Genomic DNA, 16,679 nt, shown 5'->3' with positions numbered 1-16,679 from the left:
TGATTATAATAATAATGCTTCTACAGCTGAGCAAGGCAGAGTTATATGTAAAAGGTTACCCAGTACTACTCACTGACAGATATTATTTACTGTATTTAGAGCAGCATGTGGTTCATGTCATTGGAAATAATGTGCGCGTTATCGTGCTGTGTCCCTGGTGTCCAGGCTCTATTGGAGGTAGTCAATGACCTGTTTGAAGAGCAGACTGACCTGGAGAAGATTGTCAGGAAGATCATGCACCGTGCCCAGACGTTGCTAAAGTGCGAGCGCTGCTCTGTTCAATTGCTGGAGGATATTGAGTCCCCGGTACTGTTTTTATTCCCCTGCTGTCCAGCTGTGTATGTCTGTCTGTCTGTACATTTGTGCATGGGCATTTCTCTTTTTCTTTTTTTTTTACTTACCTACCTTTAATAATTTCTCCCCCCCCATTTCAAATCTCTTAGGTGGTGAAGTTTACCAAGTCGTTTGAGCTTCTGTCTCCTAAGTGTAGTGCAGACACTGAAAACAGGTACGTATGGTGTTTCAGTGTTAAAATGTACTCTGCCCTTCAGTTCTTCAGTTTTCTGTCACATCAGTGACCTTTTTAAATAAGCATGTCTCCATCTTTCTTGACTTTTGGTACCGCGGCACCTGTAAACTCTGCTCATTGCCTTGTATGACTCTGAAAAGCTTCCATCAAGGACAAAAAGTGAGGGAAGTATAAAAGAGAAAAAGAAAATATGTAGTGCTGATTCAGAATAGAAGTCATGCTACGAAAGAATCCTAATTAATTGGGTTTTGCTGCTTCTCAGGGCATGGCTGAGTGGAGAGACCGTGGCTTAACATTGTGTGGGATGTTTATGGATGAAAACCAGTGCTGAAAGAGGAAGACAAATTATTCCCAAGCCCTACACTTGCCATTACTGACATGGTCACTGCGAGTCGATAGTGACGGCCGTAACAGTTATCACGAGACAAGAACAAAAGCGATTGCAGTAGATGAATAGAAATGAAAGAAATATGGAGTTTGCTTGACTTCCCATTGGAATCTGACTGACTAAACACACTCTGTGGATGTCTGTGTATCTGGTGGCACATATGAAATAAATTGCCAGTGTGAGATTTCAGGTAATCCAACTACACACATTATTTCAAGTCAAGCGGAAATGACAGAAGTATGTCTGTGATGACCGCGCTCTTCCTAAAGGTTCATGTTTGAATAACAAAAGCTGCCGTGTCAGAGTCATGTGTGTAATTAAGGGAATAAATTGAATACATTCAGAGTCAAAAGGCAAGTCTCCTGCCGCCACCATTGGGAGGATAATGTAGAGATGCTGCTAATGTGTGTGTGGCAGTTAAATGACAGACATGAGGCAGGTGAGAGACAAAGAGAACGAGAGGGAGAAAGAAAAAAGATACGTTGCTATCTCATGCGAGGCTTGTTCTCGTCCACACTGCAGGTTTCAGATTCACACACTGCTCCATCACTGGATCAAAAGATCTGACATCAGAGCCTTTCCACGTTTTTTTTTTTTTTTCAGACGTTGAGAGACAAAATGAGCCTCGCTGAACATTTACATCATGTTGTGTTTGAAGGTTAAAGTCAGTGACAGCCCACTGCAATCAATGTAAATGAGGACGCCTGAGCAGGTTGGCAGGTGTTTCTGTGGCAGAGTATGGGGGCGTTTGGCAATGAGGAAGACAGTCACACAATTAACTTTTCATTACTTCATAAGCTGCGGCATAAACTCACTGATATGTAAGCTTGCAGTTTAAAAATGCCTAAATGCAATAAAAAGGGTGTGTTCATTTTCATAATAACAACGTTATCAGCCATAGGAGTGTATTTGAATGATTATTCTTTTTTTCAAAGTAAGTAGGTTTAACACAATTTGTCTTCTTCTTCTTTTGACACCTCTTCTTATTACTTTCTGACCCTTTAGTTTCAAAGACAGTATAGAGAAATCGTCATACTCAGACTGGCTCATCAACAACAGTATTGCAGAGCTGGTTGCATCCACAGGACTACCAGTGAACATCAGCGACGCCTATCAGGACCCTCGCTTTGATGCTGAGGTAAAAAAAACAAAAACCCACACACCTTTTGTCACGTTTTAAAGTTAAAGGAAGATGTTTTGTCTTTGTGTCAAAGGCTACAAGCCATATAGGCGGGTGCATATATGAAAAAAATAAACAACCTAATTCTAACAAAAGTTTCTCACAGAAATACTTATTACAAATGGTAACATTTAAAATGTGATGATAAAGTCTGGGAGATATTGAGCAGGAAGGGATCTGTGAGCAGCAGCAGCAGCAGCAGCAGCAGCAGCAGCAGCAGCAGAAGGTAGATTTCCCCCCCTGGAGTCCATACAGTGGTGCTGTTGTTGGTTGATGACTTGCTGAGCCTGATGGAGGATGAAGAATGAATGATCTGAAGCTTCTTTGAAGGCTGGGGTGGTGATGGACAGGCGGGGAGCTGGAGTAGAATAACATTTTAGTCAGACAGCAGCTACATGATACAGTGGATTAACTGGGATGAGGTGTTGATGTGCTATTGGATTGATAAAACTAGCTGATGTTGTATTTGACAGCACGCGGAGATGACAGTAAACCTAAGAGTCTGCATAATATCAATACATGATATAAAAAAAATAACTCGCAGTACAACAGGAACAACAGGAGTAATCTTCCCAATTCAACGAGAGCTTTATTTGTCTTTTTTGATAATAAACAACAGAAAACTATTTTCCATTTGGCACTGCATGGTGGGAAACGACGTGCTGCCTAGTTTTTCCATTTTGTCAGATGTTAATTGATCTTTGTTGGATAAAGGCCTTGTCCAAACCAGGAAGTGATAAGCACAGCAGCCGGTGCTGATGCTGCATACATGGACAGTGAATCCCACAGTGGCTAGCACAGCAGCAGCAGCAGCAGCAGACCTCGCTGAATCCACCTGCAAGCAGCAAAGGTTGAACATGACCAACCTTAAAAAGCAGTGACAGGAAAATAGAAAATGTGTTCTCAGTTATGGCAATATACCAATAGCACTTGGCTGTGTGCAAAGACAACCAGCTGACTCTCGCTGAAATGAATCTATTGTGGATTGCTTTTTTTTTTTTTGCTTTGAAGAGGCCTCAAGGGTTCTTACTGTACCCTGCATCCTGACGTTCCTGTATCTCCACATAGCACTTGCTTTCCATTAGAGGTGAGGCATGTACAGTATGCATAGTTAATACTCCAGTGGGGGGGGAATATACTGTCAGTTGGTGATAGAAAGACATGTATTGTTTTAAATCATTCACACTGTACTTGACTTTTATGAATATGAATCTATTTAAAACTAAAGAAAGCACAGCCTCCGCTAAGGCCTCGCAGTTTCCACACAATGTCAACACCAAAATCTGATCATTCCTGTTGAGGGCCATAATCTACATCCCAGGAAAACATCATTAACATTTCTGGCAGATGTAAATATGTCTCAAAGCCCCAAGTTTTTAATGTTTTCGTGATACAAAGGCATTGAAGATTTTTTTTTTTAAACAAGACCAGCTGATGATTAGTGTATATTGCTGAGCAGTGCATATGCTTTGTTTAATGAGGATGGATGATAATCTTATCATACTGTTTTTACACTCCCACTGTTTTCAGGCAGACCAGTTCTCGGACTTTCACATCCGCTCTGTGCTTTGTGTCCCTATATGGAACAGCAACCACCAAATCATTGGTAAGATAACAAATTGCTGCAATTACTTGATGAATATCGTATCAATAATTTATTCACTTTGCATATTTTGGCACAAAGAGATTAAACATGAAAAATCACTGTGTAATATAGGGCCAAAAGTGTGTGAATAGGTATGCAGCTGCAGGGGTTTGCTTTCATTTCACATGGAACGGCTCACAGTCATTAAAAGGTGTTTTTGGTTGGTTGGGGACTTCGTCCTACTGTTGCCGCAAAGTTGGACGCACATCATTATCCATTTATCCATAATGTCACTGTATGTCGGAGCAAAACAATTATTTTAAAGGGTAATTTAAGTTATTTTGTAGTGTGGTTGTATGAGGTATTGACCCATTATCAACACTGAATAATAAAATCTATGACCATTTAAGTCTTTATCACAGATGATCATAGATTTATTAGACTGCCTTTATAAGTGGAAACTACTGTTTGTAAATTGCTCACTCTCCTGCACCAAAGCCCATATATAAAATCACATATCCCCCTATGGAGGATAAAGCGGTAGAAAATGGGTGGATTTCAGAAACCAAAATCACAAGATAACAAATTCTTGTGTACTAATGATGTAAAACTGATGATTTTCTCTGTGGACATTGGTGCAGGGAGGGAGAGCTGATGAAGCCTGGTTAATGGTGTATGTTGATAATACGTCAAAACCCTCAACAACCTTGAACAATTATTTTAACTGGAATCAATGCAACAAAAAAAAAAAAACAGAAATGAAAAAGGCATTTGTGTCTCTATACTGTGCTTTTGGCCAAATGTTTTGTAACAGTGATGCAGTCGCACTGTGCTGTATATTCAGCGCTATTATCATTTTGCACTAACCTGTTGTTATAATGTAGGTTTCAAATGTCTTTCTTCCATTTTTTGCTGCATAGTACTAGACAGTAGGTGGGGGGAGAGAGGAGGGGAGCTCCAGTATGTGTTCAGCTGAGGCTGCATGTGTGTGATTAGATCCACGCTGCACCATCACTGGAGGTGGATTTCCCTTCTTCAGACTGTGTGCTTTGTGTTTGTGAATCAGCCCCAGGCCAACCTCACACTGACACTGTGATAAATCATTGATCACTCGTTTCGGGTTATGGTGTGTTGTTATTGCAGAGAGGACATGTGACATACACTCCACCCTGGTTCACTCAAATCTTTATTTAAGTGTAAATTCATTAGCGTGTTTGATGTAGCTGGATGGTTAAGACCTGTGTGTGATGCCTGCGTGTAGTCACAATTTTTTTTGCGTAGGCGTAAGTGCATTTGTCGGGGAGGGGGAGGGAAAAGAGGAAGCAGTGAAGGGGCAAAGAAATGCAGTGTGTGTGGGTGGCACCTGAGGATCTGGAGTGAAAAAAAAAACATTATGCAAACATAGAAGCAGGAGATGAAATTATCAAGTCAAGGATACATTCAGTTAAAAAAACGTGTTCTTATGTCATCTGCCAAGGTTACAGCCAGCTCCTTCCTGAATGTAACAACAAGAAATACTCTGTTGTCTATAATGAAGTTTAACATCAGATAGTGCAGCTGCTTGCGTTTTTTTGGGGTGATTGTGCTTAAGAACAAATAAACATGTTGCATGTCTGTTTGTCAGACTGCACTTTTTGCTCATGTTTCTATTTGAAGAAAAAAAACGTTCCTGAATACTAAATCAGAGAGAGACTGACAGCCAAGTCTTTAATTCATTTTAATATCAACACCACAGGTAACTTTGAAATAAGTCAATTCATTATTTACCCGAAATGCCTCAAGCCAGAAACAGTGCACACCACGACAGCACATTTGTAACTGCATTTTAATTATGACTCGTTTTCAAGCTGCACTCTCAGTCTGCTCTAAACAGACCCAGATCACCACCGACATTTTTGTCACGCGTTGTCTTTATGTAACGTGTGGAGTCAGGACTGGGGATCTGCTAATTGCTGACTCAGCATCAGGTGATCATTAGGATCACATCAGACGTCGATATGTACAGATTGTTATCGTCAGCTGTGTGACTCAGGGTGCATCTGGAGTGCCAGGAGTGGATGAATGGATGAATGGATCATAATTAGTCGTTGTTATTGTGGGCAAACAGAGGCATCCCCTCTCTCCTTATTAAAAATGCCGGTTTGCGATATGGTCCCCTTTATTCACCAAAAACTGGTCTAGAAGTTGGCAAGTTTTTAAACATTTACAAAAACTGCAATGTCTAGCAGTCCTGGACCACGGTGCAATGTAAATGTCAGTGTTATGATGTAATGTTTGTTACTGTTGGAGTGCAGAAATGCCCGGTGATTGCTGCTGTTATCTAATTTCATATACAGTATATATGCATATATATACATATATATTCATTGTGTGAAAGTATGGCATTAATATGTGACGAGGGGCGTGCTCATTGTTGTGACTCACCGTGGACTGCCCTCTGAAGGTATTACACATTTGGACTAGGAATGAAACAAATGCACTTATCGAGCTGTAAAGGCTTGTAGAACCTGACCCAGGTTTATACTGTGAAGGATGAAAATGTTCTTATGTAATGCATTTGTGCTGGAAGCAGTTCATGTCTTTAAATTCTCATCCTTGCATCAGAGAATGGAGTACAGCACATTTTGATCGTATTGCTCCTTCATGTTGTCAAACTCTAATTCAGTAACTATTGATCTGAGTCCTGACTTGTAAATGAAATCAAAATACCATTACAATATCTGGTAAAATGTGTTTATTATTGTCCTCCTCTTCAAAACATGTTAGAGTTTACACTTTGGGTAACCTCTACTAATAGAACTCTAAAGTGTTGTTATTGTATGTTTCGCTAATGGACAAATAAAGCCTGTGATAGTGAGAATGTGGTCATTATGTCACGACCACACTGCTCTAAGCAGCCATTTATCTTTCTTTGAGTTCTTGGAGCCACCTATGCTACTACTCTTCATACACTACATGTTAATTGTAGAGAGCGTAATAATGGCTCTGAGAAGATATCCACCCTGTATTTGAGATTTTTTATAATCTGACACCAGTTAAAATAGCTCTCACTAATCTGTTCATCCCTGTGGATTTTCAGCTATATGTTACAATTGAAATGTCACTAGAGCAGGTTTGGTTGACCACCTGGAGATAGATAAATAAAATCCTAATTCCCCTGTGACAATAACAGTCACTCCCATCAAACCAATTATCAATCCAAAGCCTTTTCCGTTTTAACTTAGATGATAAGAGAATGCTGCTGCCAAATACAGATACAGTAGAAAGGCTTTGCAGCATCGAGGACAATGCCAGGATTTTCTTTCAAAAGAAACATTATTATGGCAGTTTTATGTGTTTATGTAACACTTTGTCAGTGTATGTTGTATTGTGCTCTCTGGTACACCATAATTGTATTTTAAAATATAGTTGAACACACAACAACCATTGAGGAGCCTATATATGTATATACAGTCTTGTATAAAATACCTAAATGGGATACTTGAGTAAAAGTACTTTTTATTTTAAAAAGTATTTTACCAGAAAATGACTTTTTTTTTTATAATATCACTTCAGTAAAAGTCTTTAAGTATATGACATTTACTGTATGTAAGTATCCAATGTAATTTTCTGACATCAAATGTACTGCAGTCATGATTGAGTCATGGTGGCTCAGTGGTAGGGCAAGTTGTCTTTCAACTGGAAGGTTGTGGATTCAATTTCCTGGCTCTGCTAGTCTATATGTGTCCTCAAGCAAGACACTTAACCCCATGTTGCATGGTGTGAATGAATATCAAAGATGTGCGAATGGAGTGAACTGTAGTGTAAAGCAGCTCATCAAGACTAGAAAAGTGCTATATAAATACAGACCGTTACCAACTCTTCTTCTTCTGATTTAATTTGGTTATAACGAGTAAAAAAAGATAGTCAGAAAGAAATGTAGTGGAGTAAATATACACAATTTATTTAGGAAATGTAGTGGAGTGAAAGTAAAGATTGTTAGAAATATAAATAACAAAGTACAGATACATGGATTTTGTACTTCATTATATTACAACACTATGTACTGTGCATTGCCATTTATATGAGAGAATGTTGTGTCTCTGCTTAATTGTAATTAATAATGCATGCCAGTCAGTGGAGTGGAGTGTGTGGGTTTGAGCCTCTTTTAACTGGAGGGAGGAAATGAAACAAAATGCACCTGTTTGCGTGGAAACACATTTGGAGCAAGTTCACAAACATGCTGTCAGTGGTGAACAGCTTGACAAGCCCATAAAAAAAAACAGCTACTAGCCTTGTGAGTAACACCAGGCAGCTCTTGTTACTGTAGACTTTAAAGGTTTGCAGTTTTTTTTATTTTTTATTTATTTATTTTTTTAGTCAACTGCTAACAAGCATCAGTCATCACTGAAGCCACTTTTTCAAAACTCTTCACATGGTCTGCATTACGAACATGTACATGATCTCAGTTAATGAATTCATCCAAAGGGTTTTCTTCACAACAAAACCCATCGTACATGTCTTAAAAGTAGCTCATTCATCCACAGCACTGGCAACAAGTCTCCCTCATGTTTTTTCTATATCTTTTTATAGTGATTTACAACATACATGTACATGTTTTGTACTTGGGTAGGTTTTCAGATGTAACCTGCACTCGGCTGTATTTGGAATTATGATTATTGTTTCATTTTATTGTCAATTTTGAATTCTTTTATGTAGATTTCAATGCAGCTGCAGCAGACATGCACACTCCTTCTTTCATAGTTTTGAACAAAGTTTGTTAGCATTTGAAAAAAAAAGTGCTACAAAGATGTAGTGTTTTGCGGATGGTGGACTCAAGTATTTTGGTAAACGTGGTCCCTGAATGCATTTTGTATGAAAGCAATGGAAAGTTCACAGTTTGCTCACTGCGTGAAGAGTGAAGAGTTTTCACCAACGCTTGTTAGCAATTGAAAAGAAATGTTGAGATGATTCTCAACATGTAACAGGCACATCAGGGACCTGAATTAAAAAAGAAAACAAACAGCCCAATCCCAAATCTTATCATACACAGGAGATTCAAAGATGAATGGGCCCTGGAAGCTGGAAATGGGTGAAACTAATTAAGTCTGAAATGCAAGGGTGAAATAAAAAAAAACGACAACAGAGAACACACATGGAAAAAAAGAGTAAAACATAGTAAAATGAGACACAATAAGCAAGGAAAGGGCCTACAGGAAATGGAATTACAGAAAAAAAATGCTGTTATGTTTACCGTTTTTGAGTTTAGACTATTTCAACATTCCCCTCATGTTCACAAATGAAGGTTGTAAATCTTTTTCTGATGTTTTCAAACAAAAGGAAGTGACTGTAGAAATGAATCTGTCAATGGAAGATGAATATAATATTATTATTTTATATAATTAGAGTTCACAAGTTTTAACTTGTCTTAGAAAAAGTTAATTTGACCTTCATTCTAGCTGGTATTACCATTTAACTTGACCATTAAGTTACCTTGTAGTAAACCCATACACCATATATAAAAAGTAGGACCATGACAATATCAAGCTTAAAACTTTTAACTCATCACAAGTTTTTGTCTCATGGATAAACTCTCTTTGTGATCCAGGTGTTGCTCAAGTGCTGAACAGACTCGATGGGAAACCATTTGATGATGCAGACCAGCGTCTTTTTGAGGTAAAACACTTTTAATTTACTTTAAAAGACTCTTTTTTGTGTGTGTGAAATATTTTGCTTGACATATTGGAGATTTTTATTACTGCAGGGTTATGGTTTTGGCCACATTTGTCTGTCTGTGAGCAGAAAGACATTTTCTGGGATTATTTCGATTTTGGTGGTAATTCAGACTAGGGTTGTCCAAAAAAATTCATACTCGGCGAGTACTAGTATTGGATTAGATATTGATGAGAGAGCAAATCTTCTGTAATGTTAACAGGCGCTGTTATTCAGCAGGGGAGACAACTATTCATATTTCAAAGTGTTTTGCTTCTCTTAAAATCCAGGATTATCAAAAATGGTTTTCAAAAATGGTTCTCAAACTATGGTACCCCTCTAGTGGTACTTGGAGGAAAATCAGAAATACTGTTCCACTGTACAGTATATAGCAGGGTATCAGAGTACCCTTGACCAAAGGTTGACCAGAGTATGTAGATAATGAAACAACAACAAAAAAACAATAATAAATAATATGTCTGAAGTATATGTGAGGAAGAGGAGGATGACGAGAGAGCAAATTATCTTACTGGGAATAAATCTGCCTCCCGTGAAAAGTATTTGGCGATAATGGTAGTACTTCTAGAGCTCTGTGTTTTCTCATGTAGTACTTAGTATAAAACGTTTGAGAACCAATGGTATAGAGCAGGGGTCTCAAACTCAAATGACCTGTGGGCCACTGACAGTCTCGTCTGGTCAGTCGGGGGCCAGTCAAGTAAAAAAAAAAGCCCAACTTTTTTGGGAAAAGCAACAGTTGCGGTGGACGTTATGAGCTCATATCATCAATATGCCACATTAATTCCTTTTTTATTGCCTCGTGTGAGCTTTTCCATCTTTTACTTCTTCTATCTTTTATCCATTATTCTGTACAGCACTTTGGTCCACTGTGTTTGTTTTAAAGTGCTTTACAAATAAAGTTGGATTGGATTGGATCATTTCAAAATATAAGTGCTTGTTTTAATATGCAACAATAAAAAAAACATATTTATGATGTAAAATTAATCTATTCATTTAAAAATATGAACATATAGAAATGACTCGTTACAACTTGATATTGTTTGGAGGGCCACATGAAATCGATTGGAGGGCCACATGTGGCCCCCGGGCCGCCAGTTTGAGACCCAATGTGCGCCCTGTGAGTGCTTTCTCTTGTTGTTAAGTGTTTCATAATTTCATTGTGTTATTAGGCGTTTGTGATCTTTTGTGGACTGGGCATCAACAACACCATCATGTATGACCAGGTGAAGAAGTCTTGGGCCAAGCAATCCGTCGCTTTGGATGTAAGAATACAGAATCTATGCATTTTTCTTTTTTTACAGAAAATGGTCCGCTTGCAAAAATCATTACTGTGCTGCTTTAGCGTGTTGACTTAATTTGACTGAAGCGCCGCTCATGCCTCCCTTGTCATGAAATGTGTGCGTTAGCTTCACATCCTCCCTCGGATGATTTTCCCCTTCATGTCCTATCTGCTCTTCTATTTCATTATCTTAATTTTCCTCCCCAGTCAACACATGCTCTGTACTGAAACATTTGTTTAGACGTCACGGGAAACAATGGCTGCTGTACGGCTGATATAAAACCTTCTCTGACTTATTCTCTCTCATGAATCTGTGTGCTTGGCTCCATTTCTTAGTCTTATATTCCCACTATAATGTACGCCTGGAAAAAAAAAAAAAAAGTGCTGATCTTTTCTGTAGATAACCTTCCTACAAAGCTTTTATTGAGAATTAATGAGAGGAAGTGAAACGCAATTCCTCATCTGCCCTGCAGTATGTAGGCATTCAGCAGTAGCCTCACAATATGTCCTTAGATTACAGTAAAATAGGTGCATTATAGTAGTTAGCACCACTCTGTTTGCAGATGGAATAAGTGGAGAGCAGGGAGAGATTGAAGTTTCAAAGGAAATGCACTAATATGTAGATGTATTGCTTCTGGCAGCACTGAATAAACATGAGTGTTTATGATCAAATAAGCGACTGCAGGTCTGCGTGAGGTATTTCTCTCAGGAAATGAAGGGAACACAGCGATGGAATCGGGGCTGACATATCTGCTCTTGTAGACTTTTCCAGAGGCAAGCGTTAACTTCCTTATCTGGAGGCTCCACTGAATTGCAGTGATACAAATGTAGAGTGGTTTTCAGACCTGGCCATGGCTGCGCTCTTAGAGACCTGCTGGTTATTTTTAATGATTTGAAAAACATCATGAGTGACACTGTGTCATTATTTTGCAGGTCCTGTCTTACCATGCCACTTGCTCCAAGACTGAAGTTGACAAATTCAAGGTAACAGATATTCACAGTGGCCTTCATTACAGTCGTCACAACAAAACCCATTTGTTTCTCTCTGCAGGTATGGCGCGGTGTGTGTGGGATGCAGATTTTTTAACTTTGTGCTCTGCGCAGATATTATAGTCACAACTCAGGGTTTGTTGTTGTTAAGCCTTTGCCTGCTAATCAAAACCTGTGCTCTCATTTCTCCGTGCTGGAGTTGTACACTATCAACTCATTAATGTTCACATTGGAATTCTATCATTTCTTGTTGAGCACTTGAAGTACTTAATGGCCACAATTTAAGGTTATAGAACAAGCTATTGTAAAATATTTGTTTCTACATGTTAATCACAAACCTGGTCATTTATCACTAGTGGAATGACCAAGAAGTCTCAAGTAAGATTCTATTGTGCACTTGTAGGGACAATGAAAGGACATGAAAGAGTTTCCATGCACTGTTTTTTGTTTACTGATTTTGGTTTCTTTGTCAGATACAGTATTTCAACCACTAACACACAAACAACATGTATGTGTATACTAGTAAAGTATACATCCCCGTAACACCTAAGCCTCATGTGCTTTTGCCCATTTGATAAATAAACCGTTGGAATATTTCCCATAGCACAAACCTTTGCGCTTGCACAAACGTGTCACCTGCTATACGCTCAGTGTTAAAGGGTTCTAATAAAGTATCAAAGATAAGATTGATTCTCAAGGGTCCAGTGTGTAAACTGCTGTGACACCCAGCGGCCAGATTGCAGATTGTAAAAAAACAGAGGACTCCTCTGTTAATCCCTCCGTTTTCCAAGAAACTACGGTGGCCTTCACATACCATACCAGAGAGGATGTCATTTCCTCTTAATTTGCCCAATGAGCTTCTACTTCAAAGCACTGCTGATGAAAGTTTAGAAACCTGGCAGCACTCAGTAATGCAATGCCCGTGCCTAAAGTAAATATCAATGGATTATTCTAAATCATTAAAGTGATTATACACTTAAACACATCCACTTCAATATCTGCCAACAAACCCTCCTAAAAGTGACACACTGGACCTTTAAATTGAACTATCACATTACTGACAAGTAAACAAATAAGTGTGTTTGAAGGTACTTTTGCCCTGTAGAGGCTGAGGGTTGATGTGGACTCTTAACATATAGTGATGTAGAGTAGTCCAACATCCCTCTGGGAGAAAATAGGTTGTACATCATTGTCTCTCAGCATGTGAATATTTTAATATGTGGCAGTTCTCTGTTGTGGACAGCATCTCCTTTAATTTGCATCACGTCTGGTCTGGATTATGATTTTGCGCGTATCAGGTTTGCTCTGGCATTTCCATAATTCCATTCTTCTACTTCAGTCGATGTGTTCCTTAGTATCTTGGCTTGATTATCAGCCCAATGATGACACATTAAAGGTAAATAACTGAATTAAAGATTCATTTTGATTTGATTAATCTGCTGTTTCATAAAAGTATGAAGCAAGGCGATGGGAGTGGATATTTCTCCTCTGCCTTAAATCTAAGGGTTTACAGTGTTTTTGCTCATGGGCACTTTAATTAAGATACATTTTCTAATGAAATAACGATATCGCTTTAACTTTTATGGGAAAGAAAAATATATAACAGGGAGGAGTTATTGACAGCCTGTTTTGTGGAATTCATTCTCTATTTCCTCCAAAGAACCACAATAGTATATAAGCACAAATGTGGGCCAAGAATTCCCCAGTGGAAATAAACTAATTGTGGTATTTGAAATGGATTACTACAATCAACAGGCAATCATTCCTAATGCATTATTTATGAAGATGAAAAATGAAAATATCTACATTTTTAATTGGCGTGACATTTCTGAAATATAGATATGACCTATTTTCCTGCACTTTCATATGTAGGATTTCCCCCTGTGGCCATTATGTGAAGGAGGAACCCTGCTTTCCAGTGTGATTGTGTGATCTCTCAGCCCCCTCATCCAGCATGCAGCTCCGCTTCCTACCTTCCCCCACTTTCTTTCATAACTGCTCTACATACAGAGTCAAGCTGGAGCAGCGGCAAACAAACCTGGCAGACATTTCTTTCTTTTTTTTTTAAAACCCGGGTCTGTGAATTCAGAGAGAGCAGGATAACTGCTGACCTGACAGTCACATACATGTCTGCGCTGGAAACATTGAACTCTGGTGTCTGTTAGAGAGGAAGAGAAACGACACGCAAGCATCGCACGGAAGCTGTGACGCAGACGTGTTAGAAAGCCTTGACTCCTTGGAATGAGGTGCAGGTCACATTGCATGAAATGGTCATGTTACAAATACTGACGCATGCAGCTGGAGAGTTGCACGTTGTGTTAATTCCTCACATTGTGTTAATGTCACCTATGTGGTCACATGTGTGTTGTATGTTTTTGTTTGTATAACCCCCCCCCCCCAAAAAAAAAAAACCTGTTGATAATCATCAATGAGCTCTGAAAGAACATAACAGTGAAATTCGCCCTCATTAATCTTAACTCCCTCGAAATTAGTCCTCGGAGTCTTAATTAGCATGTCTCCATATTTCCACATCACTGAAAATGGCACAGCATCCTCTGACCTCTTCATCCTCTTCTGCTCCCTGAACTCAGGCTTTTCATATTCTTTCATTTTTATGACGAAACAGGCTGCTAACATTCCCCTGGTGTACGAGCTGGGCATCGATAAGCTCTCCTTTGATGATTTTTCTCTGGACGTTGACGCCATGATAACAGCCGCTCTAAGAATGTTTATGGAGTTGGGAATGGTGCAGAAGTTCAAGATCGACTATGAAGTAAGGCGACAATTTTTTCAATCTATTTCCTTCCATTTGCCCCTAAACTGTTGGCTTCCTCGTGACAGCTGCTAACCCATGTTTCCCTTTCCCTCCAGATACTGTGCAGATGGCTGCTGACTGTCAGGAAAAACTACAGAATGGTCCTTTACCACAACTGGAGACACGCCTTCAATGTCTGCCAGTGCATGTTTGCGATGCTAACGGTAAAAATCCCACTCACTCCAGATCATGATCACATTTGTTGTCTGTGTTATCAGACCAAATATCTCGCCGCATTTGAAGACGCTTGGACCACATTCTTTTAAAACAAGTGTGTACGTAAATGTGTCCCTCGGTCAGATGAACTGCCTAAGCACAAGTATGGACCCATCAAATTAAAACTTTAGCGCATAACCTTCAAGTATAAACAAATGTTTGTTAGAGTCAAACCGTTGACAAATGAGTTCACGCAATGCTTATTCAGCACATGACGCTTTCTGTATTTATCAGTACTTCTTCAACCTTCCCAACACCACATGTTGAGACATACGGAGGCGACAGCAACATAATACAGCTACATGGCTGCAAACAGAATGGAATATGACTGAAAACACAACAACAAAACTTGTCCAACAAAACGTTCAGATGGTAATTCCACTCCTGAAAAGACCGTTTTCAGGAGTTCACAGGGGTGTGGCTTTAGCTGCCTTGGTCCACAACATCTGACAAAATTACATTAGTGGTTATTTTGTTTACCAGGAAAACGACAAGGAATGCATTCAGTTTGTGATCTGTTTTTTTGTTTTGTTTTGCTGGTAAACTAGACGCAGGACTTTTATGCTATTATTATGAAACATCAAGGAAATATTCGGTACTACTGCTAATCTTTTGTTTTTTTTTGTTTTATTGTGTATTTTGTGGGTCACGACTATTCACTATACCCATGATCCCACGCTGCTCCCTGATGTCAACAAACTAAGTCTGTTGTTATTGTTTTGATTGAGAGAGCCCTTTTGTTGCCTCTAAATGCACACTGATGCCCTCTGCTGCATGACGTCCGTGATGCATTTCTGTTTAAATGACGACTCACTGCGTTTGCTCAATACACAAACAGCCCATTTTGTGCCGAACCAAATGGAGATGTTTGTTCAAACAGAGACGCCCAAGGATTCACTTCATACTCTTCCAGCAGGCTTTTACTTTTTCACCTCCTTGGGGCAACGCACTTAACACACACTCTTATAAACCAACAGCTCAGTGTAAGCTCAGCTCATTTAATCAAGCGCAGCATTAATACACAGCGTCCCATATGAATTGATTATTGGCAGAAGAAAATGAAATAGTAGTGGGTAAGCTGTTCTGGACCCCTGCACTCTCCTGCCATGCGTTTTAATGAGAGGGCTTTGCTATCTTTGCCTCTACCCCCACAATGACCTATAGTGACTCACTCAGCACATGGCCTCCAGAACCCATTCATCCGAACCATAAATCTCCCCGTGTGACTGTGTTACTGCAGTCCCACTGGCATTTTAGGGGGATACTGTTTTTTTTTAGGATGCTGCTGCTGCTGTAGGAGTGTTTTCCATTTTTATTCAATGTTCTCCTCACACAGCCTCACACAATAAGAGAAAAAGAGATGATGCTGTTATTTCTCATGGTGTGTGTCTTTGTTTTCTCATTGGCCTCATCTTGTTTGTGCCAATCAGACAGCGGGCTTCCAGGAGACTCTGACCGACGTGGAGATCTTAGCGCTCATTGTAGGTTGTGTGTGCCACGACTTGGACCACAGGGGCACCAACAATGCTTTCCAGGCAAAGTAAGTTCTCTCTCTCTCTCTCTCGTTCTCTTTCATACACATGTAAACACACTCCCTCCTACGCACAGTTTATCGCGCGCTTCCCCACCTGCAGCTGTCTGCAGCGATTCAGCCCAGATCAGCAAGAGTCTAGTAGCAAAAGTTGTGTAAGGCTTATGTAAGTGTCTGCTTAACAAAGAGACTGTAAACACTGCTGACAGTGAGCACATTTAGATCAGCACGTAAATTGCTCCAAGTTCAGTTCTATCTACTCTGGATAATGCCATTACATCCATCCATCCATTTTCTTAAACCTAGTTGGAAATACTTTAACTGCTAACAATGTGAAAGCTTTTAGTTTATTGGCTGGGACAATATATCCCATATGTATCAGCAGAGAAATTAAGCTTTACTGAAGAAAATGTTCAGGTTTTTTTTTGTTCTCCATATATTCGCTAATTAGATTTTA

At 39.4% G+C, this 16,679-nt stretch overlaps 1 protein-coding gene across 1 annotated transcript in view; it reads left to right on the top strand.

Moving 5' to 3' along the window:
• pde11a (phosphodiesterase 11a) overlaps positions 1-16,679 on the top strand; it is a 55,024-nt gene that overhangs the window by 11,973 nt on the left and 26,372 nt on the right. The window contains exons 4-13 of the mRNA XM_058623023.1: positions 166-306; positions 444-508; positions 1,923-2,055; positions 3,628-3,703; positions 9,270-9,337; positions 10,561-10,653; positions 11,604-11,654; positions 14,287-14,433; positions 14,532-14,639; positions 16,122-16,231. Coding sequence (XP_058479006.1) covers positions 166-306; positions 444-508; positions 1,923-2,055; positions 3,628-3,703; positions 9,270-9,337; positions 10,561-10,653; positions 11,604-11,654; positions 14,287-14,433; positions 14,532-14,639; positions 16,122-16,231 — 992 coding nt within the window. The remainder of the gene's footprint in view (positions 1-165; positions 307-443; positions 509-1,922; positions 2,056-3,627; positions 3,704-9,269; positions 9,338-10,560; positions 10,654-11,603; positions 11,655-14,286; positions 14,434-14,531; positions 14,640-16,121; positions 16,232-16,679) is intronic.

This window comes from Solea solea, chromosome 2 (assembly GCF_958295425.1).
Source record: "Solea solea chromosome 2, fSolSol10.1, whole genome shotgun sequence".
Taxonomy (NCBI): Eukaryota; Metazoa; Chordata; class Actinopteri; order Pleuronectiformes; family Soleidae; genus Solea; species Solea solea.
Note: the sequence above shows the minus strand (reverse complement) of the source record. Positions and strands in the feature narration are given on the sequence as shown.